Below are 25,650 nucleotides of genomic sequence, written 5' to 3' on the forward strand. Positions count from 1 at the left end.
TCTTCATCCCATATCTCAACTCTTACCTATAAACAAATCCTTAAAACCTTGTCATTCAGTCCTAGTCAGCAGAAGTCCATTAAGGAAAATTCTGTGAAGTTACCTATGATCATGGACCTTGTATAACCTGAAATTCAACACATGGCAATTCAACCTTTTTTGGTTGGAGGAGTTGAATGCCCCTTCACGTTGGGGCAAACTCTGGGGTCATGCCAGTATGGCTCTAGTTGGGCCCCATTCATTCTGCTCCCTTCTTCCCCATCTTTCAGTCGTAATCTCTATTTTTATTGTGATTAGATATAATACTTTTATGATTATTTCTTTTAATGTAAGCCACCCAGTATCGCTTTGCAGCAAGATGGGTGGCAACAAATTTAATAAACAAACTAGCTGCAAGCCTGAGAAAGGCCTGCTTGCCTGCTCTGCTTTCCCCAGTCTGTGCTGAGTGACCCTCACAGTCGCCGTTCATACAGAGTCGTGAGCTTGGGTTGGACTCCCACTAAACCCCAATTCAGGAGCCTGGAGTTTTGTAGCACCAAAATTAGTATTAGGGGGTAACTTAATCTTTTGTATGCTCAGTTTACCTTCTGTGCAGGTTTGTTGAGTAGAATGCATGCACATATATGCACTCTTAGATGGCTACATAAATTGTGACAGCTTCCCTCTTTGCCCTTAGATGCTCTGAGCTCCAGCACTCAAGCTGTCCTGCAAGCCAGAGTACGGGAATATAAACTGGCTGCCCTGCGTTCCAAACAAGAAGGTGACAATGAAATGGCCACCAAATATTACCGCCTGGCAAAGGTAGGTGTGTTTTCACAGTAAAGTAACTATGACTTTTTTTAAAAAAAGAAAAAAAAAAAATCATCACTGGGGAAATTAGCAAGGAAGAAAACGTTTCCATTGTTTTTCTACCTGCCCTCAAAATTCTTGTTATACCCAGTAAATAATGTGGCTTGCTTGGCCTGGCATAACATGGGAACCCAGCTGCTATATTTTGTAATCCATGTATGAGCCAATCATGATGATGAAAAAAGGTATAATTTAAAGAAAGAGATAAACCAGACCAATATATGGAGCAGGCACAAAAGCTAGAATTTGCATAGGTTGGGTTTTGCTCTATATTCTAGGATGGCTCACATTCAGATATATCATATGATTCTGATGTGAGTCACTTCACTTCACTTCACTAACATCACCAAAATTAGGCCGATGCCTTTGCCTGAATTGTCCAGTTTTTATGACAATTATGCAAAAGCAGCCATTCAAATAAAAGCTTATGTAGTATTTTGGCTTCAGGAAAGTCTGTGTCTCCTGCCACTGTTCCTGTAGTTCTTCTTTCATATTCCCCCCTTTGGATAAGAGGGTTCTGTCTGACAGGCTGATAGTACAGATAACAGAGATAATGAATGTGGAATGTTTCTGTCTCATGCAGCCAGTAAAAACTACTTGCTGGGGAAACTGTAAGTAGAATATGAAGCAACTGCTGTATTTCCTCTATTGCTTGGCAACTTCTCTGATCCACTCCTCTTATGAAGTGGTTAGGTTTCATGCTTTTTTCATCCAAAATTCAAATGTGAAATTTAATTGCTTAGTCACAGTAGTTTTTTATCTAAAAATGTACAGGTAATCCTTGACTTACAGTTGGGATTGGAATTTCCTTCATAAATTGGGGCGATCGTAAAACTACTTATCATGTGACCGGATGTGATTTTATTACCATTTTTACCGCAGTCTTTAAGCAAATCCAGCTTCTCCAATGGATTTTTTTTTTTTTTTGCTGGAAACCAGTATAAAAGGATGCAGAGTGTAATTTACCTGACTCAAATTACAATTATGTGACCATAGGTGGGGCTGCAATGGCATAAATGGAAGTACAGGTCATAAAGCACTTTTTCTGAGGCCATCATAACTTTGAACTGTTGTTAAATAAGGAGCTGTAAGTCGAGGACAATGTGTATAGAAGAACAAACACTTACTTGCCTGTATTCATGTTTTTCAGAGTTTTGAGCCTATTTTAGAATCTCTTGATAAAGGAGAAGCTGTAGATCTCAGCAATCTGCCGCCACCTCCAGGTGAGAATGGAAAATAGGCTATATTTGTCTTAGGCATTATCTTTGTTGAGAATTTGATTATATAGATCTTGCACCAGAAAGTCAAATCAGATGGCAGTGAAGTTAGTAAGTCTTGTTTCTTTTAGAGTTTCATTATCAAATGCCTGCATTGAAACATGAAACATCAGTCAGATTACTAGATGGAAGTAAGTGGAAGTTTATTGATTTGTTCCTCAACCCAAAGTATGGAATAATCCCAAACAAGATATTAGTTATCATAAAAGCTAGGCATTCTAAAGCTGAAACACAGAGCTTTAACAAAACACTGGAATAATCCTTGAGTGACAACTGCTTTTCATCTAGGTATAAACAGTGAAGTGGATATAGCTCTTAATTTCTCAGCAGTTTTCAGAACATAAATTATTTTCAGTGGAAATAAATATTAGGGAATTCAGTAGACTTTTCTTTGCATAGGATATGTTTCTGATTTACACAAAGGTATTGTGAAACACTAAGGCATGTAGAATTGCAATATCTGTAGGGCAGGTGTTTGGAACTTGTAAAGAAAAGGTGAAGGTCTAATGGAATTTGATTCTTTGCGGCTTCTGTGTGGTCCTAGCTGCAATCAATGAAAGAAGGACAATTTTAATTTTGCAATCTATTTTAGCTTGATACCAATTTTTATGTCATCATTTCAGGTTCTTATAAAACAGAATATTTGTAGCTCAGGGTTGACAGGGGGTCCTTGGTGATCTATGAGCTTGCTTGTTTTCTTGCAGACGTTTCATTACCCAAACTAGGTAACATCAGACCAATAATCAAATAAACAATTACCCCAATCAAGAAACTGCCCAGGAAGCCAATAGCAAACAACCCAACCAAAGAATCTCTAAGACGATCCCCCACAAACACTGACAGGCAAGCCACTAGAATATAAACTGACAGCAAACAGTACTCCTTACTAGCACTGAGGATGTTATCTAGTTTGCAAGAAAATAAGCCAGCTCAGAGAGCACCAAGGACTCCTCATTTCAGGTTCTTACTAAGAATCCAAACTGTGCTTTTGTTTCTAACTTTGGCAGATATAAATGAAATTGACTTTAATGTTGAACTGCTTGGTCTGCTGCTTCAGTGCAATTTTAAGGTGGGGTGTTGTGGTAGAAGGGGATATTAAAGGTACATGGGTATCACTGTGTAGTGTCTGCTTAGTGGTGAGAACTGAGAATTCTCTCATCTCTGTAGAAAGATGATAAAATCTTCAAGATTCATGTCCAGCTCAGAACTTCCATTTATCTGCAGGATTTATGTCCTGGCTTTTATTTGAATGATCTGAAGACATTACATGGTTTGTAATAAAGTGGATTCTCAAGTCATATAATTCAGAAATTCCATCCAGGGGCAGATACCATAGCTCTTCCTTACATTCTACCATGTCAAGCAACTGCATTGGAGCAGAAAGCATTGTTAATGTATATTTGAATTGATCAGTATGCTTTGAGTGCCTGAGTTAGGATGGGCTGAGAAGAGGCCAGTTAGGGCCTGGGGTGCAATAATAAAAAGAAATAAATAAATAAAAATAATAAAAAGAATCACAGGAGGGAGGGTCTGTTTCCCAGAGTTCAGAAAGACAGTGGAGCTTGGAATGTCTGGTAGACAGGAAGAGAGCAAGGTTGGACCCTACCTGGCAATTTACAGAGTATACCTACAGTTATTGAAGGTAATTGCTTTAGTCTGGCAAGATTCCTGTGTGTAGGTGAACAACAATAAAAAAGCTACTCAGAAATAACTCCACATGTCGTTCTTGGTTCTTTGAGCCTGGCAGAGGCAGGTGATATAACTGCATCTTACCTCCTGAGCTGAAATGCAGACAGATTAATTAGTTTTTTAACTTACTTTTGTTGGTTATCTGATTTTCACAGATCAGTTACCTAAGGAGATGTTATCTTCACGTGTACAACAGACTCCGGTGGCAACAGCAGCACCACTTGCTCAAGCAGTAAATCATCCAGCCCAAGGAGTCTCAAGGACAGCAGGTAGGAACTCCAAAATACTTTGGGTTTTTTTCTTGTTTCTTGATAATAATGCTGCTTTGTTTATTTATTATTTCAATTTATATGACTGCCCATTTCAAATTCATTTAGGTATCTAACAACAATTTAAAATACCATAAAACAACAGATTACAATAGTAATAATATATACCGAATATAATCAACAGCCAAAGTAACAACCAAATCAAACAGCAAAAAATCAATATAACCATTGCATGGGCTCTGCCACACAGCTGAATCCCTCAGCTTAGTGAGACAACCATGTCTTTAAGGCTGCACAGAAAGCCAGCAGGGTGAGGACCAACCTAAACTCAGGGAGGAAGGGGATGTTGACTCAAAGGGTGGCCACCACAAGAAAAAGACGCTCTTCCTGGGTCCCACCATATGGCACTTCCTAATAAATGAGATTGGGACTATGCCATTTCTGCCATATCTGATAATCAGAGAGGTTGTCCCTCAAATAACTTGGCTGCATGCCATAAAGGACTTTATAGGTCTAGCCCAATAGGATAAGAGACTGTGGCCGTGTTCTCTCAAAACAACTCACGCTCTGTCACCCCAACCATCACCACAGAGTTCTTGTGGTGCAACCTTAATCCCCCAGAAAACCCTTCCTCCCACAACCCATACTACCTAGCCCCCAAGTTAGAGGGTCCCTATGCAATGTTCTTTTACACAGAGAGTTTGCAGTTCAATTTGTTGTATGAGTGAAGGGATATGTGCTGCTGCTGCTTTTTCCGTCTGTGGTTAGCATGGTGACTTTCCTACAAAAAGACATCTTGTTTCAGGGTACTTCCTGGACCTCTCAGACTAGATAGTATTGGGTTCCTCATTCAAAGAATGAGGAAATGGAAAACAAATAGAGAAAGAAGCAAAATTCATAACTATCTAGCTTGACTTACCTGTGAAAAGAGTTGAAAACTTTCTAAACCTATTCTATTCTGCTCCCTCTGTGTCTTAATAAGACCAGTAGAGTCCTGTCACAGAACAACTATTTTATATGAGAGACATGATTCTTTAGTTAAACCTTCCTTTGAGTCCCTATGAATATTAAGTAAGGGAAATTTGTGCTTTTAATATTTAGAAAATATTGCTTCTAGGGAGGTACCCTCGGTCATGTGACCTTCCACCCTCAGTCCAAAGTGACCACTCTTGGGTTTAGTACCTAGCAGTGGTGAAATGTAAAATTTGTTACTACTGGTTCTGTGGGTGTGGCTTGGTGGTGGTGGTGGTGGATAATGTGACTGGGTGGGTGTAGCCAACTTTCTTTTTTTTACTTTTAAAAGCATTTTTTCTACAACCTCTTCAGCCGAAAAGGCTGCAGGAAAAAATGCTTTTAAAAGCCTCTTGACGATCCCAGCTGAGCCATGCGATCATCAGAGGCTTTTTTTTTTTTTTAACTTTTAAAAGCATTTTTTCAGCCGAAGAGGTTGTAGAAAAAATGCTTTTAAAAGAAAAAAAAAACAGCCTCTGATGATCGCGCGGCTTTGCTGGGCATGGGGGGGGGGCGCAGGAATTTTTGCTACCGGTTCTCCAAATCACCTGCCACTCTCACCCTCACTACCAGATCAGGTGATCCGGTCAGAACCGGGAGCATTTCACCCCTGGTACCTAGCGATCTAACCAAGCGCTTTTCTGCATATCCTGCCCTCTGGAATGAACTGCCCCCGGAGTTCATTTTGCCGTGCCCTTAAGACTCTTTTGTTCCAACAGGCCGGGCTGGCTTAGAAAATGAATTTTAATTGGGTGTCTGTCGTTTTTAATACAAGGGCCAAATTTTTATATATTTTAAATTGTTTTTTTTTAAATTTTATGGGTATATGTTTGTTTTAATATGGCTGTACACCGCCCTAAGACCTTCGGGAGAAGGGTGGTATAAAAATTTAATAAATAAATAAATAAATAAATAAATAAATAAATAAATAAATAAATAAATAAATAAATAAATAAATAAATAAATTAAATAAATTAAATAAATTAAATAATAATAATAATAATCATCATCATCATCATCTCCCTGGGTTCTGGAAGGCCTCAAGCTTTTATAAGATACATGATAGATCTTTCGCTGCCAGCATGCTACCTAAAATTCTATCTTTGGTTTCCAGAGAGGCCAGCCCCCCCTCGAGATATGATGGAGGCCTTGCAGCAGAGGATGGACAGATACAAGGCAGCAGCAGCCCAGGCAAAGAGCAAAGGAGAGGACAGGAAGGCCAGAATGCATGAACGGATTGTGAAGGTGAAGTGGCTGCATATTGTGACTTTGGATGTTCATTTGCTGTACCAAGCCTCGGCCTGTAACGGAAGAGCAAGTAGAGCAGAATTTGAAATTCTTGAATGTTTTCTGTTTTTTCCTATTGTCTCCCTATGGTGGAATTATTTTATAGGTTCTATTAATTGCACAGATACTGCAACCATGCAAGACTTGGGTTTTGCTCCAAGGAGGAGCTGGTGGAGACTAAAGCAGCTTGGTGCTTTTGTTAATATTCATTGTCTAAGATCAGTTATAATATTACTGTCAAATGTGCCACTTGATTGCTCTTTAGAAAAATGATCTCTAGTGGGCTATTCTCAGAACAGTTAGAGTTTGCTCTCCACTTTCCCCTCTCCCATTTCTTCTGTTTTTAATTCTTTATGGAAAAAGGAAGCCTCTAGACCAGGGGTCTCCAATCTTGGCAACTTTAAGACTTGTAGACCTCAACTCCCAGAATTCCTCAGCCAGCTTTGAATTCTGGGAGTTGAAGTCCACAAGTCTTAAAGTTGCCAAGATTGGAGACCCCTTGCTCTAGACTTTCTGCTTCTTGAAAGGGGAATTTCAGCCTGAATTCCTTCAGAAATTCACCACTGTAGACAGAAAGTTAACAAGATAGGTCTTTGAACAAAGCAACCTATTTATATATTTTAAAAAGTACACATTCCAGAGGGAATTGCAGAATAGCTTCACAATATTTAAGTGACATGGATTAAAACGGTCCATGGCAGCTCATCAAAGAGCATTCTATTCTATGGTGCTTGCTTTTGATGTGCAGTAGAAAGATTTCAAATTACAGCCCCTTGGTATTGTTGTCATTGACAATTGGCAGCAAAGCAAGCCAGGCCTTTTAATGAAAACTTCTTATAGTAGCCTTCTCCAACAACAAACAAGGTGTGTGGGGCTACAAATCCCATTTGTTGTTGCCAGCATCCTAGGAGTTATATGGAATATATCAAGAGAGCTGTTATATTGTTTCTTAGTAGTATTGACTGAATGATTATTTGAGAATACTCTTGATGCTCCTGATGAAGATGTAAAAATAATACTATAAGCAACCATTTGGACAGAACCAATCTTGTTATACAAATACCATATTCTTAAAGGAATCTTGTAGCTTATTGCTTTTTTTTTTATTCTCCCAGCAATATCAAGAGGCCATCAGAGCTCATAAAGCTGGGAAACCTGTGGAGTTTGCTGATCTTCCTGTGCCACCAGGTATTTAATTTCCAATTCTGCTGGTTACGTTGTTTGCTTTAGGATTTTTCTAGACTTTCGGTGTCAGGGTTAGGAAAACATATCCAGGAGTATGGCAGGTAATGGAGCAGATCACATCTCTTCCATCTACAGGTAGCCTTGTCCTTTTTGAAAACTCCCCTGCTAAGCTCTCCTACTCACATTAAAGAGAGTTTTAAACTTTACCCACTCCTGGTTGGCTATGCAAGAATCTTTTTATATACAGCATGTGAGAGTTCTTTTTTCAGCCTGAAGTATGTCAGTTCATTTGAGGCTTTGCTTTGCTTGATTAGACAGATTTGTGTTCACATGAGTGCTAATCAAGACTGCTTGGTCTCACCATTGGCCTCTGTGAGCAGAGACTGCTTTCTGGAACGCTTTTAGGGAAGCTTCTTTGCCTTTCATAATTTTCTACAGGTAGTCTTTGAGTTACGACCATTTGTTCAGTGACTGTTCAAAGTTGTGATGGCACTGAATGAAGGGACTTATAAACTTATAAATGGTCCTCAAAATTCCAGTCATTACAACACCCTCATGATCAGGCGAACAAAATGTGGGTATTTGGCAACCAGCTTGCATTTATGATCATCAGTTGCAGCATCCTGTAGTTATGTGATCACTGACCTCTGCCAGCTTCCTACAAGCAAAGTCAGTGGGCAAGCTGGCAGGGAAGATCACCAGGTGCTTGGAAATGTCTTCACCCCACCATTTTTCTTTCTTTGCTTGCTGGATGGTGGGGAATGGAAGGATTTATACTCCTTGCATTGTACTGCATATGCAGTGAGCCATGTGCAGATCTGTACATTGGAGAAACAAAACAACCACTTCATAAGCACATGGCACAACATAGGAGAACAAAACCATCAAGACTAGATTCAGCAATCCATCTGCATTTAAAATATACAGGCCACTCTTTTGAAGACAGCAAAGTCCACATTTTGGGCAGAGAGGACCGCTGGTTTGAAAGAGGGGTCAAAGAAGCCATCTATGTCAAAATTGAATGGTCCTCTTTCAACAGAGGGGAGGGATTTGATCTATTTCCAGTCTACAACACAGTCCTTTCAACAGTTCCAAGAAGACTCCACATCAGTCACACTACTCAGGTGACCCTGATGGCACAGATAAACCTCTAGGTGGCCTCAACGACTTGCTAAAAGAATGCAAATGACCAGCTGTCTGCAAGAAGTGTAAATCCCTGTCCCATTCCCCACCATCCAGTCAGAGCTGAAGAAACTTCTTGGATGAGAAGCAAATGTCTTCAAAGAAAAACCAGAAAGTCCAGTTGCCTCTTGAAAAAGCACCTTTGGGATGTACAAAGATGGTGATAGAATGTAATATATATTATTGCATCCAGCCTATAACATGCTTACAGAAGCATCCTCTTGATTTGAGGGAAGAAAAAGACATGTTTTATGAATGCCGTCCTGTTACAATAGTATAATGCAAGAACACAAAACAATTCCCAAATAGATGATATTTCTAACTCTGACTTTACCTGTGCCAACCTAGTGCCATCCCACAGTGTTGAATTTTCAGTTTTCATTATTTATTTATCAAATTTAGAGACCTCTCAGAGCAATTCTGGCTAACAATAATAATACTGGCTGGAAATGTTGGGAGCTGTAACGCAATATATCTGAGGGAGTCTCAGGTTGGGAAAGGATTTCTATAGTTTTTCAAAGCAACCAATGCCAAAATAGCTGAAACCCATGTGGACTTCGTTTCCATTCATAAGCGCAAAGGCTGTGATCTCAGTTGTGCTCTTTTTTTAGCACAAAATCTTCAGTTCTGTGAATGGCACCTTGGAAATCTAATTGTAGTCTATGGCACTCTTGAGTAGATAAAACTCTATAGTTTTATTCAAATACATGAAGAAATTGATTCCTTACTAATTAGTGAATGAGTCACTGCCAAGTAGCCAAGAATGACAGCAAGCAGCTGGCAATGATGCCATTTTTAAATTAACTGTCTTTTCACCTTTAGCTTTTTGTCTTCTTTGGCAGGTTTCCCTCCCATCCAAGGAATGGAATCTTTGCCAGGAGATCAGAGTTTGGGAGGGATCCTTGAAACAGCAATGAAACTAGCAAACGAGGATGAAGATGCAGAAGAGACAAAAAAGGTACTAGGCAAGATCTTAAATGCTTTTCTCCAACATGTGTGTGCCATGGTTGACAGAACTGGGTATAAATTGGGAGTATACAATATTTCCACCTGTTTGTAACTGCCACCTTCTCTGGGTGGAATTGATTATATTCTTTCCTTTTTTATTTTAAATTGTCTAACCAACACAATCACCTCTTAAATTACCTTCATCAATTGCACCTTATATTGTAAAAAAGACAAAGTGCTCACAAACCTGACCCACGTCAGCCTTTCATGTCTGCTTTGGTTGGTATTGTTTATCAGGAATGCCAGCAGTATGTTGCAGTTCCTGCCACCTCTTGCTAGAATAGTCCGGGAGGAATGGAGCCTCTGTATCACAGGATGACTTTCAAAGTTGCAAAAGAGAGGGCCCCTTTTCTTCTGCAGGTGACAAATGAACTTGCAAGAGGCAAAGAAGAAAAACTTTCCTCTAATTATCTTACTGTGCAGAGGTAGGAGGAAGTTTAATCAAAATCATCTAGGTTTTTCCTTAGTCAGAGCCAAAGATCATCTTGAATAGAAACATTATGCCATACTGTACTTCTTACTATGTTGCACAACTAAAGCAAGATATGAGAAAAGATGTTCCTTCATCTCCCACTTGGGAGTGCTAAGTTGATTTCATAAAGTTTGACAAGTACATGTGAGAAGAAGAGAGCTTCACTATGTGTCTGCTAATTTTCACTCTTGCATTTATAGCGCATCCTGGGAATTATACAGACAGAATCTTACAGATCTGTAATGTTAAACTCTGGACATGGAGGAAAAATTGACATTCCCAAAAGTAGAAAGCCAGAAAACACTGAGGGGAAAAGCCTTACTTTGTTGAATAAGCACTGAGATAAATTAAAATCATATATATAAGGGCATATAAAATTATTGAAATGAGTGTGTGAAAATGAGGTGCATATTGTTATGTGAAAGAGTGTCTTGCGCCTTAAAGATAACTGAATTTGATGCACTTTGTATCTTAGCAAACAGTGATTTGAAATTTAAAAACTAAAGGGAGCAAAAACCAACCACAAATACCATGGAGGTAATATGTTTTCCTAGCAAAGGTGTGACTTTGTATTTTTGGCTAATTATGAAAAAGTTGGGAGGAACGAGGTTTATTTTGGAACGTGGGATTATTTGAACAGAGGAGGATGTGTGATTTGAAATTGCAAGAGTGAAAAGGTGATAGAAACCAAGAAATAGAAAGTTTAAAAACAAATCTGAAAAGCTTGTAAAGAACAGTTCTTATGAATTAGAGTTTAAAACTACCAAGAAGTTTTTATGAAGTGAGATATGGTTGGGGAAGGCAGCTAAGTAAAATACAGTGTTTGGGGTCTTCAACTCTCCTACCCACCATCACAGGGAAAGAGTTAGCTGGCCTCGGGAGGGGAAGGGGGCAATCTGTTGCTGAAGAGTAGAACAATGACTGTCTCCTGTCCCCTCCCTGAACCTCATATTGTACATATTGAGGGATCCTTGACATCCTAACTCAGCATGTGTACACTTGAAGCAAACCTAGTGGGAACCTAGGCACAGTGCCATTTTCCACTTTCCCCTTCAGGCAAAATTTGCAGTTAACAAGAAGGGCCAGACATATTCCAACAACAAGGGCTCACCAAAAAGGCTGTTACAAAAGATCAGTATTCTACTTGGCCAAAATGGTCATAACTGAGGAGTTCTCTCCTCTATCTTCTTGAGAGCTGGGATGGCTATCTTTCTATTAAAATAGCACTTTGGTAGTGACTTAAAAAAAAAAAAAGCAAATAACTAGGGTTGGCAAGGTTGAGAAAAGTAGAAGGGGAGGACAACAGGTAAAGTGGATGTAGTGGATCGAAGAAATAGCAAGACTATGCTTTGAAGAGATTCAGATTATGACTATGTCAAACTTTTGTGCAGTTAACAGGACACAGGTCTGTCTTGCTGACACCTAACTAACTTGCATGCATATATTAATTAAGCCCAAATATTTGAAGAATAATTAGTGTTCTTTTTTGCAGTTCCGTTGATAACAGGGTCATGCCATTTGTGTAATCTAGATTTTAGCACTGAAAGCCATTTTGCTAGAGTGACCATTTGAACCCAAAACCTTTCAGAGGTTTTGGGTTCAAATGGTCCTCAGGCCTGGCCACAGGTGGTCGTTTTCTGAATGATGTAGTTTTCCTTCTAAAGGAAAAGATGTGTGGTTTGGGAAGTGTCCTTAATGCCAGTCTGTCACTAGAGGCACAGGTGACCTTATTGGTAAGAAGGATCTGTACCCAGTTTCAGCTAGTGCACCACTATGACTCAATCTGGATCAGATTAGCTTTGATCAGAGATCCATACCATAATATAACCTTGACTGGATTCCCACTCATCCTTTGGAGGTGTTTGGAAAAGGTCTGGAAGCTACAACAAGGGCATTGTAAATAGGATAACAGGGACCACATATCATTGGTCTTGGAAATCTAGATCACTGTGATTTACTGGACTTGGTTTAAAAGGTTGATCAAAAGTGACAGATCCCAATACCATCCATCTCAACAATTGAGATTAGAGACAGGAAAGCCCTGCTTATGGTCTATTAGCAAGTTTGGCTTACAGTGTAGTGGCCAAGAGTGGAACCTTCTCAATGACAGCACCCCAATTATGCAATTTCTGAGGAGTGTTTGTTTGCTACTCCAGAATCTGGGTATCTTTTAGATTGCTTGATTTGCTTTCTTTGTTTCTTATGATGAACTTATTTTAATTTTTTATATTTATTGCTTTTAAACCTCATTTGTTTTTTTGGGGGGGGATGGTTTCATCTTTGGGGTCTTCCGCTGAGAGGAAGAACATTATAGAAATAATGTTCAAAAGAAGACTGAAATAGATTCTAAAGCAATCTTGATAGATGAGCGAAATCGATTAAAAGTAATAGAATGAAATAGAAATGAAGTGCACACGTGTAGATGGGAAATATCTGGTTTGGTAACAGTATTTTTGAAAAAGAATTTGGAATAATTGTCTCAAGCTGAACATGAGGAGGCAAGATTGTTGTGGGAGTTCCTGGAGTTTTTTAAAGAAGAGATTGGAAAGCCATTTACCTGGAATGTTAGAGGGTCTCCTGCTTATGTAGGGGGTTGGACTGGAAGACCTCCAAAGTCCCTTGTAGCTCTGTTATTCTGTAATCTGGACAGGAAAAAAGGCAAAGGCACTTTAGAAGTTAGAGAAAGTCATTGTTTCACTTTGTTCTGCATGGGTCAGACCCACTTTGAGTATTATGGCCAGTTCTGATTACCACACCTTAGAAGAGAAAATGGGAGCAAGAATGATCAGGGCTGGGCACTGGAGCCTGAAGGGAGATTTAAGTGTATGTTTAGTGTGTATGCTGAGTATGTTTAGCCTTGGAAAAAAGATGACTGGGGTGTGTGTGTGTGGATTTCCTAGCACTTTTCAAATATCTGAAAGGATGTGACAGAGTAGTCAAAGCCCTTGTTCCAGCATGCTACACAGGGAATGAATGATAAAAAAGCAGATCTCAACTGAATGTTAAAAGAAAAAAAAATGGGATATGAGCAGTTTGATAGTGGAACCAATTATCTGGATAAGTAGTGGGTTCCTTTTGGAGTCTTGAACTGAGCAGGTGGTTGGCCTTGCTGATCTAAATTGCCCTTGGCAATTCTAGGATTGTGTGATTTTTTTTTTATTTTTATTTTTTTTATTTGATTTATTTGATTTATTGAGTCTTCTCCGGAGACTCAGGGCGGCTTACAATGCGTTAAGCAATAGCCTTCATTCTTTTGTATATTTTTATACAAAGTCAGCTTATTGCCCCCACAAACTGGGTCCTCATTTCACCTACCTTAGAAAGGATGGAAGGCTGAGTCAACCTTGAGCCTTGGAGAGATTCGAACCAGCAGAAATTGCAGGCAGCTGTGTTAATAACAGGGTGCATTAACCACTGTACCATCAAGGCTCTTGCATTTTATTGCAGTAATGCATTCTTCAATAGATACCTGTGAAAGCATCTGCCATACCTCCAATACTGTTTGGACTTCTTAAACTGTGGAAATATACCATTGTTACATTGGTGCTGAATCACATAAGGAACTATTTCATAGGCATAATCCTTGCTCTTTCAGCCTGACACCTCTCCAGCGTCATCCAAGATGCCCCCCTCAGTTCAGCCGAAACTGTCCCATCAGCCAGGCCCACAAGCTGCCCTTGCAAAACCAGTCCCAACTGGTAAAAGTGCCCCAAAGATGATTGCAAAAGGTAAGTGTTTTTTTTTTTTTTATTGTACTCATTTCCTTTTTCTTCTGCATCATCTTGCTGCTGGTGTCCTCAACCCAGTCAATAATGTAAACCTGTGGCTTGCATTCTTTGGAGTGCATAAAGATTGTGAGTCAGAGACGGAAGAAGAAAGTAGGCAAATTTAAGTATCTGTTCCATTGCACTTTTCGGTGATGATCAGGTGGTTGACTAGGATGGACAGAACTTCTCAAGAAATTTCTCCTATATTTGGGTACTGGTGCAACTCTCCAACTACATACTGTATTAGTTCCTTTATAGGTTTCTCCTTGCTTTCTCTCAACCATGCAGTATGAAATTACGCTTTAGCTTTTCCCTTCCTGCATCGTGTATCACGTCTGCCCAATAATAGGTACCTAAACGCTTTAGTTAGATAGCTAGGATGACCTTCACCATTGGGTGTTCTTGTTGGGAGTATATCTTCTTGGTGTACACATTCTTCACTCATTCCTCCCAGGAGCACACACACACACACACACACACACACACACACACACACACACATACCCATCACACTGAGGCAATATAGCAAGACCTGAGAAGGGGATAGATTTACAAATCTTCAAAATCATCTGAGTACATGTCTTCTCATACTAACCGTGCTGTTGTTAAATGGCAACTGTTTTGCACAGAGCATGACCAAATTAGAGAATGGATTGTACAACGAATTTCCCTCATCCACATGGAAAATTTCCTTTCTTGGGTTTACCAATTACTCTGAATAGTATTTCCTCTGCTTGCCATTCATCTCTGCAGCTCAACAGCAGTTGACCTTCTTAGAAAACCGGAAGAAGCAATTGAGACAGGCAGCTCTCCGAGCAAAGCAGCGGAATGACATTGAGGGGGCCAAGCTGTTCTTATGTCAGGCCAAAGGGCTGGACCCCATGATTGAGGCATCACAAAGTGGGCTTCCCGTCGACATAAGTAAGGCAAGTTGTTTTTCTGTCCATCTAGGGAGGGAGCGTGACTCATAGATGATCTGTAAACATCCCATTTGTTTAGTACAATCTTCTTTTAAGTGTGAAGCAATTTTGATGGCAGAAATTGGAGTATCTGGGTTATGAAATTTCCAAGACAACTTCATTTAAAATGAGTTTGGCAACTTTTTCAGCTCAAGGAAATGCCTGAAATCTGATGAGATTTTAATGATCTCATGCAAGAATATTGTAATCTCAGAAGATTTTGGCCAATTGGATGTTTTCATTTAATCTGAGTGCCTGCAGCCAGGATTTTACTCTGTTTTGCCATTTTTGATTTTAAAGAAACGGCGGCTGTCGAAATCTTCATTTCAGTTAGGTATGGCTTAAGTTTTCAAATGTACAAATGAATGTCATCTTTGTAAGAAGGATCAGGCCAATAGAACCTGTGCCAAATCAAAATGAATTGGTCTGACCCAGCAGGACAGTTCTTATGTCAGGTATGGAAACTGAATCAGATTGGAGGACTGGTCCTTCACCTCCATGGATTTGCCAGATCATGTTAGGAACTGGGCTTTCAGAAATAAAGCCTCATCTCTAGCCAGAAGTTTCACACCAAGGCTTTTTGTTTGTTTGTTTGTTCAATACCATTATTCTGAAATCCTCCTGCAGAGAGGACTTGGCTTTCTCTTTGAAGTGGGAGAATGGAGCCTGGGCAAAGTGGAGCCGATCCTCTTAGTGCTGACTGATTTTAATTCTGTCCTCTATTTCCCCCTTGAGGAGAAAAATGAGGTGCAAGCCAAACAGGTTTGGAGGAAAGTTTAGGGGACAATGAGAGTTTCACCGAAAGCCTGACAGTTGGATAATGGGCTGGAATTTGAGCCCATTGTACTCCCTATATTACATTCCTATGGTCCCTTGTCAGAAAAGGGCCTCCAGCTAAGTATCTTCTTAGAGTCTCTGGTTGGTGCAGAATATTTCTGCAACTCTCCTCAGGATAAATTGCTGAAGTATAGCAGTTCTGCTATTTATTTATTATTGTTTATTTTTATTGGTTTGATTTATATGCCGCCCTTCTCCAGAGACTCAGGGCATCTTACAATGCGTTAAGCAATAGCCTTCATACTTTTGTATATACCTGCTTAGTAGGGCTTTCGCCCCCCCCCCCCCCAGCGGTGTTCTTTTTTATACAAAGTCAGCTTATTGCCCCCACAATCCGGGTTCTCATTTTACCTACCTCGGAAGAATGGAAGGCTGAGTCAACCTTGAGCCTGGTGAGATTTGAACTTGCCGTAATTGCAGGCAGCTGGCAGCTAAGTGCTACTTAACAGCACTTTAGTCCGTTGCACCACCAAGGCTCTTCCTCCATGATCAAGAAAAGCCTACATCAGTTTTTTGTAGAGATCGATTTGGTTTAAGTAAAACAGCCCCAATATGATTTCCCCTTGCTGGGATATAAAAAATGGCATCTATTAAGACATAGTATTTTAGAAGTGATTAATTCCAATGTTTGCTTTCTTCTTTCCTTCATTTAGGTGCCTTCGGCTCCTGTGAACAAGGAAGAATTCATGCTTGTGCAGCGCAGTGGAGCCAACATTTCCCCAGCAACAGCTGCCCAGTACACTGAGCTTGTGAAGCTAATGAGACAGCAGCATGAGGTAGTAAAAGCTGAAGCCTGAAAGGGGCATGAAGCTCTTCTCTTCTAAGAGATGAGATAAAAGAGATTCTAACCTTTCCTTACTGTGTACATAGTTCTTCCTATACCCTTGTAGTTCTTTCATTCTTCATCCAAACCATTTTTCTGATCGTTCTTTTTGGATCTTGGACAGAAATGATGAAGAAGGGTTGTAGCCTAAAGGCCCTCTCTCTAAATGTGCTGGACGTCAACTCCTAAATTATTCAGGGAGCCTGCTGGCCTTTGGTTATAATCCAGTACGTCTGGAGAAGAGTCCAGCCCCTTAGAAAGAGAGTCTGATTTAAAAGAGCTTTTATGGGAGGCAAAATTTTAATGGTAGCAGCCACATTTGTTGTTTACCTGACTTGTCAGTATGCATGTATGTGTGCATTTTTGCGGTGGGAAGTGAGAATTTCATCCAAAAGGATGTGTGGAATTAGGTGAGAAAATGTCTCTGCATTCTTTAAGCAGTTTTTCTCTCACCAAACTCATGTTTGGTATAAACCGTGTTCAGGTAAAGAGTTAGGTGGTAGACTAGGAGTGGGTGGAATTGTTTGTCTACTTGCTACTTTTGTTTTAAAAATCCTGTTTCATATATGGAGCAGATGTCTGGGCCAAGATGAACTTGGCTTCTTAGGTTGTTTACCATTCCAAGGGATATTAGAGAAGTTATGTGTGTAAGGAAAGAATTTATTTGGAGGCAGTTCAGTGGTTTTTAAAATAGAAACTTTAAAAAAGAAAATAAAAACTGCCTAAAGTCATTCACTTGATTCTCACTTCATTGCTGTTCAGTTACATCCACTTTTTAATGAACCAATGGATATCATTTTAGCAGGATTGTCTGTTAGCAAGAATTATTTTGAGTATGTGAATACTATGACGTACATATGGAAACGTATGACTAGTTTTTTCCCCCCTAACTACTTGAATAAGGATTATTCTTTATATTGTTCATGTTGTCTTGTATTCTTGTATGGACTGCACTAGTAGAGGCTAAACCAATTTCGTTGTATACATGATGAACAATGACAATAAAGGCTTTGAATTGAATTGTATAAGATTATATTGTCACTATCAGAGATAGCATCTAATAACCTTGACTTCTGTTGACCGCATTTTGATTGCCTTTGATTTTCCTAAGTATTAGCAATTACCCACAAAGACTGTTCTCTTCAAACTGTCCAAAATATCAAGCTTTTAGCTCCCTTATTAGTTTTCCAGTGAGAAGACTTGTTCTTCTTTATGTAGAATTACATTTGGATTCTTCTTGTGGTCCAAGGTACTCTCAACATTTTTCTCCAGTACCATAATTCAGAGATATCTATTTTTCTTTGTCCAGCATTTACAGCCAGGTGTTAACAGTATTTGTGATTTCTCTGCATTTTGCCTAAATCTGTGGTATTGTTCTCCCTAGTACAAGTAGTCCTCACTTAATGAAAGTAATTGGACTGGAAACTCTATGCTAAGTGACATGATCATAAAGCGTGGCATCAGGTGACTGCATCAACTTACCAGAGCAGTTGCAGTAGTTTCGCTTGACATATTTAAGTGAATCCTGCCGGGCCATTAGATGCAACATCACATGATCGTCATTTACAATCTCCGGCTGACTTCCCCACTGACTTTGCTTGTCAAAGCCAGCACCAGTACTATTTGTATTTTCCCTCTGCTCTTCCCTAGTCACCTGTTAAATACCTCCCATCTTGAAGTATCATGCCAACATGGTGTTCTTGTCATTTCCCATTCCACTGGATTGTATTTAGTCTGTTCCTCCATCTGTGATGCACCCATCATGGGTCATCCTTCTTTAGGATCCACTCCCAGCAATATAGCCTTAGAGAATGGGTGTCAAACTTGCAGTGTCATGTTGCCGTCACATGACATATCACGATGTTTGTCCTCTTCGCGGAGCTGGGGTAGGCATGGCCTTGCGCATGATGCATCTGGCCTGTTTTACAGGCCTGCCTTACAGCATCATTGGGATGCGCAAGCCCCTTTAGCACTATGAGGTAGCAGTTTCTGAAATACTATTTGTGATCTAATGCTTTGAAAATGTAAATGTTCAGCTCATTTCAGTGGTGAAATCCAGCCGGATCTATCCGGCTCACACGAACTAGTAGCACTGGCGGCTGGAGGCTCCTCCCACCCTCCAGGACATCATTATGTCCCATTTTTGACCCTCTGCGCATGTGCAGAAGAGGTGCATGTGCACATAGTGTGCGTCCACACTCCCGCACGCTCCCGTTCCCAAACTGGTAGTAAAGGTAAATGGATTTCACCGCTGGCTTATTTGCACATGATGTGTAACAACTTCCAGAGTGTCCTGGTTTCATGTTCTACATCCTGTGTTGTTTAGCAGAAAGCTAAGACAGTGAGGGAAAGGTGGAAATATTCTGTTTGCCAGTTCTGTGCCCTCTTCAGTGCACCATGCTCTGCAGAAACTGGTGATGGTCCAGTAATCTCTACCTAAAGAGATCTAGCTCCCGCACATCAGATTGGAGTGGATCATATACGTGTCTGTTGATCTCCCCAAAGATTCAGTTCTGACAGCCAGTAGCAACTGTGAATAGGTTGTCCACAAGGCCCAGGATAGAGTTAACTACAGCTACTGGATGAGGGATGGATTACATCAAAAATATGTTCCTGGGTTCAGTGAGGAAGGAAGCTGCAGACTCTTGCGTAAGAGTTGGGCTTATTAAGGGAAGGAATATGAGTGTTGCCTGAGGGATTTTGAATGGAGAGGAGGCAGCCAAATCTATCACATGTTTGTCTGTTCCTCATGTGGCTTCCTTTTTGTTCCAGATGTGCATCAGTTACTCAAAGCAGTTCACCCACTTAGGAAACATCACAGAAACCATCAAGTAAGTATATCCGTAAACTTACCAATACGCTTCTCTTCTGTTACTGTTATACAATCTTCACATTGGCTAGACATGTCCTTGTTGTAATGAATATTCCTTTGGGGAGTTAAGCCATTGACTAGATTTCCTTTGGATTTGAGAAAACAACCACAAAGATTCCTGAAGCAAATTATAGAGTAATTAAAGATAACAGTAAGCCTTTTGCCTTAGGAAAAGCTGCAACTTCTTGGAAAAAATAATCAATAATCAGGAGAGGCCAAGTCAGACAAGAAGCATGTTTTCATGCAATAGGTTCACTCACAGCATCTCTCAAACCATGCTGGAAAATATTACTGTTTAAAACCTTAGTTGCTGTTTACGCTAAGGAGAGCTAGCTCCTAAATCAAAAGTAATAATTAGAAAACAGCAGTAAATGATGAAGTGATCTTCTTTGCCCCAGATCATGAGAATATAACTAAATCTTCTCAGGTACCACATCTAAAGCATCACATCTTCCCTATGTGTCCCATCTTTTTCACCTCTAAAGGTCCGTTTTTGTATATAGCTTTTATGGCATGATTCATGGATCATATGCCTGATGTGTTACTCAGTGTTTGGTAAAAATTTGCATTCGCTAGACAGATCTGGGACCAATACTGATGCAAAACACTCTGGTTTGCATGGAATGTTCTACTTTGCCAACGCAGTTCGCAAAACACAACTTGTTCCCAGACGTCAAGATCCACTGCCAGTTAGCTGTGGCTGGAGAAGTTCCAGTTTTATTCACTGTTTGCAAATAATACTGCTTCTGTTTGCTGGGGTCAAAATTAACTATTGTAGACTGAATTCTCTGGGTATTTTCATATTCTTTGGCAGCTATCTAAAAAGCCAAAGTTTCTATAGAAAATGCATTGCGATGAAAAGGATGGGATTGGAAGAATTCCAGCAACTGAATTGCTCTCAACTAATACCACTATTATCTCTGTTTATATTATTTATCTTATTTGTATTTGTGTTTGCTTTATTTGCATTCTGGCCATTCCTGAGGACTTTTTAGGAATAAGTCTTCAGTGATGTCTCATTAGGACAGAGAGTTTCTGATTTTCTTTGTATGATTCAGTGTGGGCTCCTTCATTGGTAATGGGGAAACCTGCAGCTTCTTGTTTAACTAAAAGCTAATTTTTACTGGGGTCTAGAGTTACCTAATCTTGTTTCTGATATAGCCTATCTAGTGCTGTGACATTTTCAGTGTATTCCTGCTTTTATAGCGCAACCATCCACAGTTTTAGATGATCGCTTTGCTTCAGTAGTCACTTCACATGTTGTAATATTTTATTTATTTAATAAGTAAATTTATATGCTGCCCATCTCACTGTTGAAGCGACTCTGGACAACTTACAAAATGATAATGGTAACATAGTCTCCAAATTTACACAGTGCAATTCATTGTGTAAACGGGCTGTTAACATGCCATCCAGCTGAGCATGTGAAGGGTGTCTGGTTAAATTTCATGAATCAGATAGATGATTCAAACTAGATGTTTGTTTTGGTCTTCCCCTCTCCAGATTTGAGAAGATGGCTGAAGACTGCAAAAAAAATATGGAGATCTTAAAACAAGCACACACCAAAGGATTTCCACTTCCAAAATATCATTATGAGCAGCGGACTTTCAGTATGATCAAGTGTGTGAACTTGTCATGATTATGGGAATTTTTCCCTGCTAGGAAATGCTTTTCAGTTATTTTCCTCATCAGAAGTGGTTTCAGGTTTTGGACATCCTGATTAAGTTTCTCTCTGAGCCCCAACAATTAACAATCCAGAAGAGTGCAATCCAGTCTTCATAAGATTGCCACAATTGAATGTTCAGTAGTGCCAGCAAGGTAGGGTTTAGGAGTGAGGAAGAACTATCCCCAGTTTGACACAGGGTAGAAATGGCCACAGTTTGAATTTGGTATATTGCCAAATTCACAGATTGCATTTTAATCAAAGCATTGAGATAATACTATTGAAGGCTGCAAGAAGCCCATCATGGTTTAAATTGATTTTGTGAATTGTTTCTGTGACCTGAATGAGTTGCAAATTTGCCAGCCTTGACGTGGGTCTGGGGCTTTAGAACAACAAGCCCAGATTCTTAAAGTGGGGATTATAATTATTTTGCTGGCATAGGACTTGAATGGTATTGTGGAAGGGGCTTGGAAGACACAATAGTAAGACCCAGTTAAATTGTTTAGAATTTATTTTTACTCTTGATATATCCTATATGCATTTTTAATGACTGCGCTCATCCTTGATTATGCTAATCTATGACTGTTTTGAGGATTTGACAGTAGGAAAAAGAGGAAGAACACAAGGATTGGGGACTTATCATAAGGATAAATGGCGCTGGGTTTTCTCTTTTTTTCCTAGATTTCTTTTAGGGATAATGGACATCCCTCGTCAGGGGACTGTTCACTTAAATAGATCTGGCTCAGTGTCTAGCACTTACAACAAAAATAGAAAGCAAAGGTATTTTCATGGCAGGGAGCTAAAAAGGATTTCAAATGTGTAGCTATTGTACAAGACAAAGGGGAAAAGCCCATTACAGGCAGTTCTTGCTCCATTTTATGACCTTTCTTGCCACAGTTGTTAAGTGAATCACTGCAGTTGATAAGTTAGTAACCCAATTGTTAAGTAAACCTGGGTTCCCTATTGGCATTGTGAGAAGGTCGCAAAAGGTGATCACTTGACCTTGGGACACTGCAACTGTCATAAATATGAACCCGTTGCCAAGTGTCTGAATTTTTTTTTTTAATTGAAAAAGTTTTTCAAATACAAATTTTCCCCCTTTCCCCCCCCCCACTCCCTAACCCCCCCTCCCCCTCCCCTCCCCCCATGGCTTCTGCAAGATGAAATCCAAATTAATATCACATTATATAATACTTTACCACCCTTTTACACCACCCCCTATGTGCTAAACATTTCTTTCTAGCATTATTATTATGTCCCCCGCATACTATACGTTTCAAACAACATTTGGCTATGAAACTATATAATAAATCCTAATTTGGCATTTATTCTACTCATAATCCACCCCCATACGTATATCTCTTAACTCAAATCTTTTAAGTATATTAATATCTAAACATAACATCCCTTTTCCTGAACTAAGCAATCAGTAACATTACCTATCACCTTGTACCATGTCAATTTTATTTCACCCACTATCCTACAGGTCTACCATACATAATATATTTAATATCTTTATTCTTCTGCCTATATCACTAAAAGATATTTCCATATATAAATAAAACCCTCAAATGACTTTAAATTTGTATTCCATATAGTATCTTCTGTAATGTCTTTCAACTAGATTGTTAATTCCATCGACCATGTTAGGGTAACATCAAGTCCTGCTTCCAACAGTATATTCAGTATCTTCAATTACCATCTGCCCCCATCATTAATAAGTATTTCTGTATATGAAAAAAAAAAACCCAAGTGACTTTATATTTATATTCCATATGGTATCTTCACTAATGTCTTTTGTCTAGATTATTAATTCCGACAACCACGTTAGGGTAACAGCCAGATCATCTGCATGCCCCGATTCCATAGTTCTCTTGCCTTGTAGCTCAACATATACGTAATCCATTTTTCAGAGAGTCCAAAATAGAAAGTTCCAATTCGGTCAATCACAGGCCATCTTCCACATCCCAAAAACACCAGCACTGCAGAGATCTGTTATTCTTCTCAAAATAGTATAAGTCTGTAATTTGCCTCAGCTATATTTTCATGTATAAATCCCGCTTATTATATTTAATCGTCTCTTAAATAACTGGCATTAATCTGTTGGCTAAGAAAAAATTGTAGTTTAAAATTTTTTAGTTTTGTAGAACCTGCTTCTTCTTTTCTTAACTCGTTGTGGTTTAGATCTCCACCCTGGTTGCCTTTGTAGAACTTGTATATCAGCTGATTGAGTTACATGCTGGTCTTTAACTTGATAAGACATCAAATCGAGATCCGAAGCCACCTCTCTTGTATTTATAGGTGATCCAGCCTCTGAAGGAGAATCCAAAAGCAGCTCATCCAAAAAGCCCTCTATAACTTGTCGTTTTTCCATTACCTCCATCTCCATCTGCTTAGCCTGAGTTTCAATCTCTTGTTCATTTTGCTTTTCTTTATCCCCCTCCTGTATTCCTGACACTGATGACATACGTGGAGATGTTGGGCCCATTTTAAAAACCTTGTAGTAAAATTCTTCCGCTTTTTCAACAGTGTTTAATTGATATCTTTCTCCTTGATATCTCAATATTATACCAACTGGAGCATCCCACCTAAATGGGATGTTTTGTTTCTTTAGCTCAGTCACCAAAAATCCAAAGTCCTTTCTATCTTTTAACATCTTGGACGGCAGCTCTTTATATATCCAGATCTTCTTTCCATTCATTTCTAGAATGGAGTTAAAAGACTTTTGCACAATATCATTTCTTATTCCTTTATCAGTAAAATAAATCACCACATCTCTAGGCAATTGTCTTTGCTTTGCCACCCAAGAATTTACTCTGTAGGCCTTATCAATCTTACAAAATACTTCTTCAGAGCTGACCTTTAAGATCACAGCCAGAGCTTCAGCAGACATCTTTCTCAGGTCCTCCCTGTTATTTTCCTGTATTCCTCTCATTCTGATCGCAAATTCCATGGATCTAAATTGCATCATTGTAACTTCATTTTCAATCCTTTGCTTTATATTATCTGCATTGTAGGTCTTGTGATCAGCTTCCTTCATTTTAGACTCTACTTCTGAGCTATTTTCTTGAATCATTGTCAAATCATTTTCAATTCTTTGTATTTTATTATCCAGATTATGAATCTTATAATCAGCTTCCTTCATTTTAGAGTCTATTTCTAAATTGATATCTTTATCCATCTTTAGAATTACTTCTGAGAAGCTTTTCAAAGCTGTTATAATATATTGCTTCAGGTTATCATACTTTTGTTGAACCAACTCTTTAATTTCCTGTCTAAATTTTTCAAGATTCTGGTTCATAATCTCATCATGTCTTGCCAACTCCTCCACAACAAATTCCTTTAAAACTTTAAAACCATTCTTCTGCATCTGCGAGCTCAAAAATTGCTCTTATGATTTATAAATGGGGGAGGGCCCCCCCCACAGCTTGGTTGTCTGGCTTTGTCAGTTTTAACGCCATCCTGCCACACAAACAGACTCTTTTTAAAGAAAAAGTCTTCTCTCCACACAATATCAATATGAAGTCTCTAAGAAAGGAAGAAGCATGAAACAGAAATTTTTCTCTTCCCTTGTAGCCAGCGCTATTGCTTCAGATACTTTGTAGCAAGTTAAACCATTCAAACGGAAAGACTTTCACTTTCAGCTTTCTTCTCAAGCCTCAGCCAGCCGCCATTTTAAACTTTTTTTTTCCCCTTTTCACTCTTTCTTCATTCTTAGAATCAATCATAGGGTTGTTACAAATACTTGCGGTTTAGAGTCCCAAATCCGGATTTCATCCTGCTTATTCGAGCAATCTGTTAGTTTTCGCTAATTAGGTTGGTCACATCGTCTAGCTCTGCAAAGCGCAGAGTTCTCCCGCAGCCCGGAGCAGCGGCAAGCTGGATAGGGAGCCTCATCCTGCTTCCTCCTCAAGAGTAGAAAAAAAACTCTGGGGACTTCGCAGAGGGCTCTACCTGCTCTTGCCGGCTCACCTCACATTTCCTTAAGGAAACGGAGTTTTTCGAGCCGCCTCTCAGCTGTAAAGGTGGCTCTTTACGGGCGGCGGGGGGTGGCGGTCCCAAAAGACTGTCTAGCGACGACGGAAGCCAAACCGGAAGCCCCAAGTGTCTGAATTTTGATCACATGATCCTGGGGATGCTGCAAAGGTCGTAATTGTGAAAAACAGTCACAAGTCACTTTTTTTGTGCCATTGTACCTTTGAATGGTCACTAAATGAACTGTTGTAAGTCAAGGACTACCCATATTGGCAATCATTAAAACAACTGGAAATACAGGTAGTCTTTGACTTACAACAATTCAACTTAGTGACTGTTTGAAGTTACAGTTGCACTGAAAAAAGTGACTTAGTACCATTTTCCATACTTACGACCTTTGCAGCATCCCCCTGGTCATGTGATCAAAATTCAGACGCTTGGCAACTGATTTATATTTATGACAGTTGCAGTGTCCCAGGGTCATGTGATCACCCAGCTGTCTTCCATGTCTAAGGCGGGACTAGA

At 39.5% G+C, this 25,650-nt stretch overlaps 1 protein-coding gene across 2 annotated transcripts in view; it reads left to right on the forward strand.

The window, feature by feature from the left end:
- CC2D1A (coiled-coil and C2 domain containing 1A) overlaps positions 1-25,650 on the forward strand; it is a 57,289-nt gene that overhangs the window by 14,368 nt on the left and 17,271 nt on the right. For both annotated transcript variants that reach the window (XM_070938207.1, XM_070938206.1), the window contains exons 8-18: positions 677-801; positions 2,000-2,072; positions 3,971-4,084; positions 6,210-6,340; positions 7,498-7,570; positions 9,592-9,707; positions 13,825-13,957; positions 14,750-14,922; positions 16,446-16,568; positions 19,388-19,446; positions 20,991-21,107. In XM_070938207.1, the coding sequence (XP_070794308.1) occupies positions 677-801; positions 2,000-2,072; positions 3,971-4,084; positions 6,210-6,340; positions 7,498-7,570; positions 9,592-9,707; positions 13,825-13,957; positions 14,750-14,922; positions 16,446-16,568; positions 19,388-19,446; positions 20,991-21,107 (1,237 nt within the window). The remainder of the gene's footprint in view (positions 1-676; positions 802-1,999; positions 2,073-3,970; positions 4,085-6,209; positions 6,341-7,497; positions 7,571-9,591; positions 9,708-13,824; positions 13,958-14,749; positions 14,923-16,445; positions 16,569-19,387; positions 19,447-20,990; positions 21,108-25,650) is intronic.

Source organism: Pituophis catenifer, unplaced genomic scaffold, assembly GCF_029215685.1.
Source record: "Pituophis catenifer annectens isolate HBS135680 unplaced genomic scaffold, rPitCat1.0.hap2 SCAF_2, whole genome shotgun sequence".
NCBI lineage: Eukaryota > Metazoa > Chordata > Lepidosauria > Squamata > Colubridae > Pituophis > Pituophis catenifer.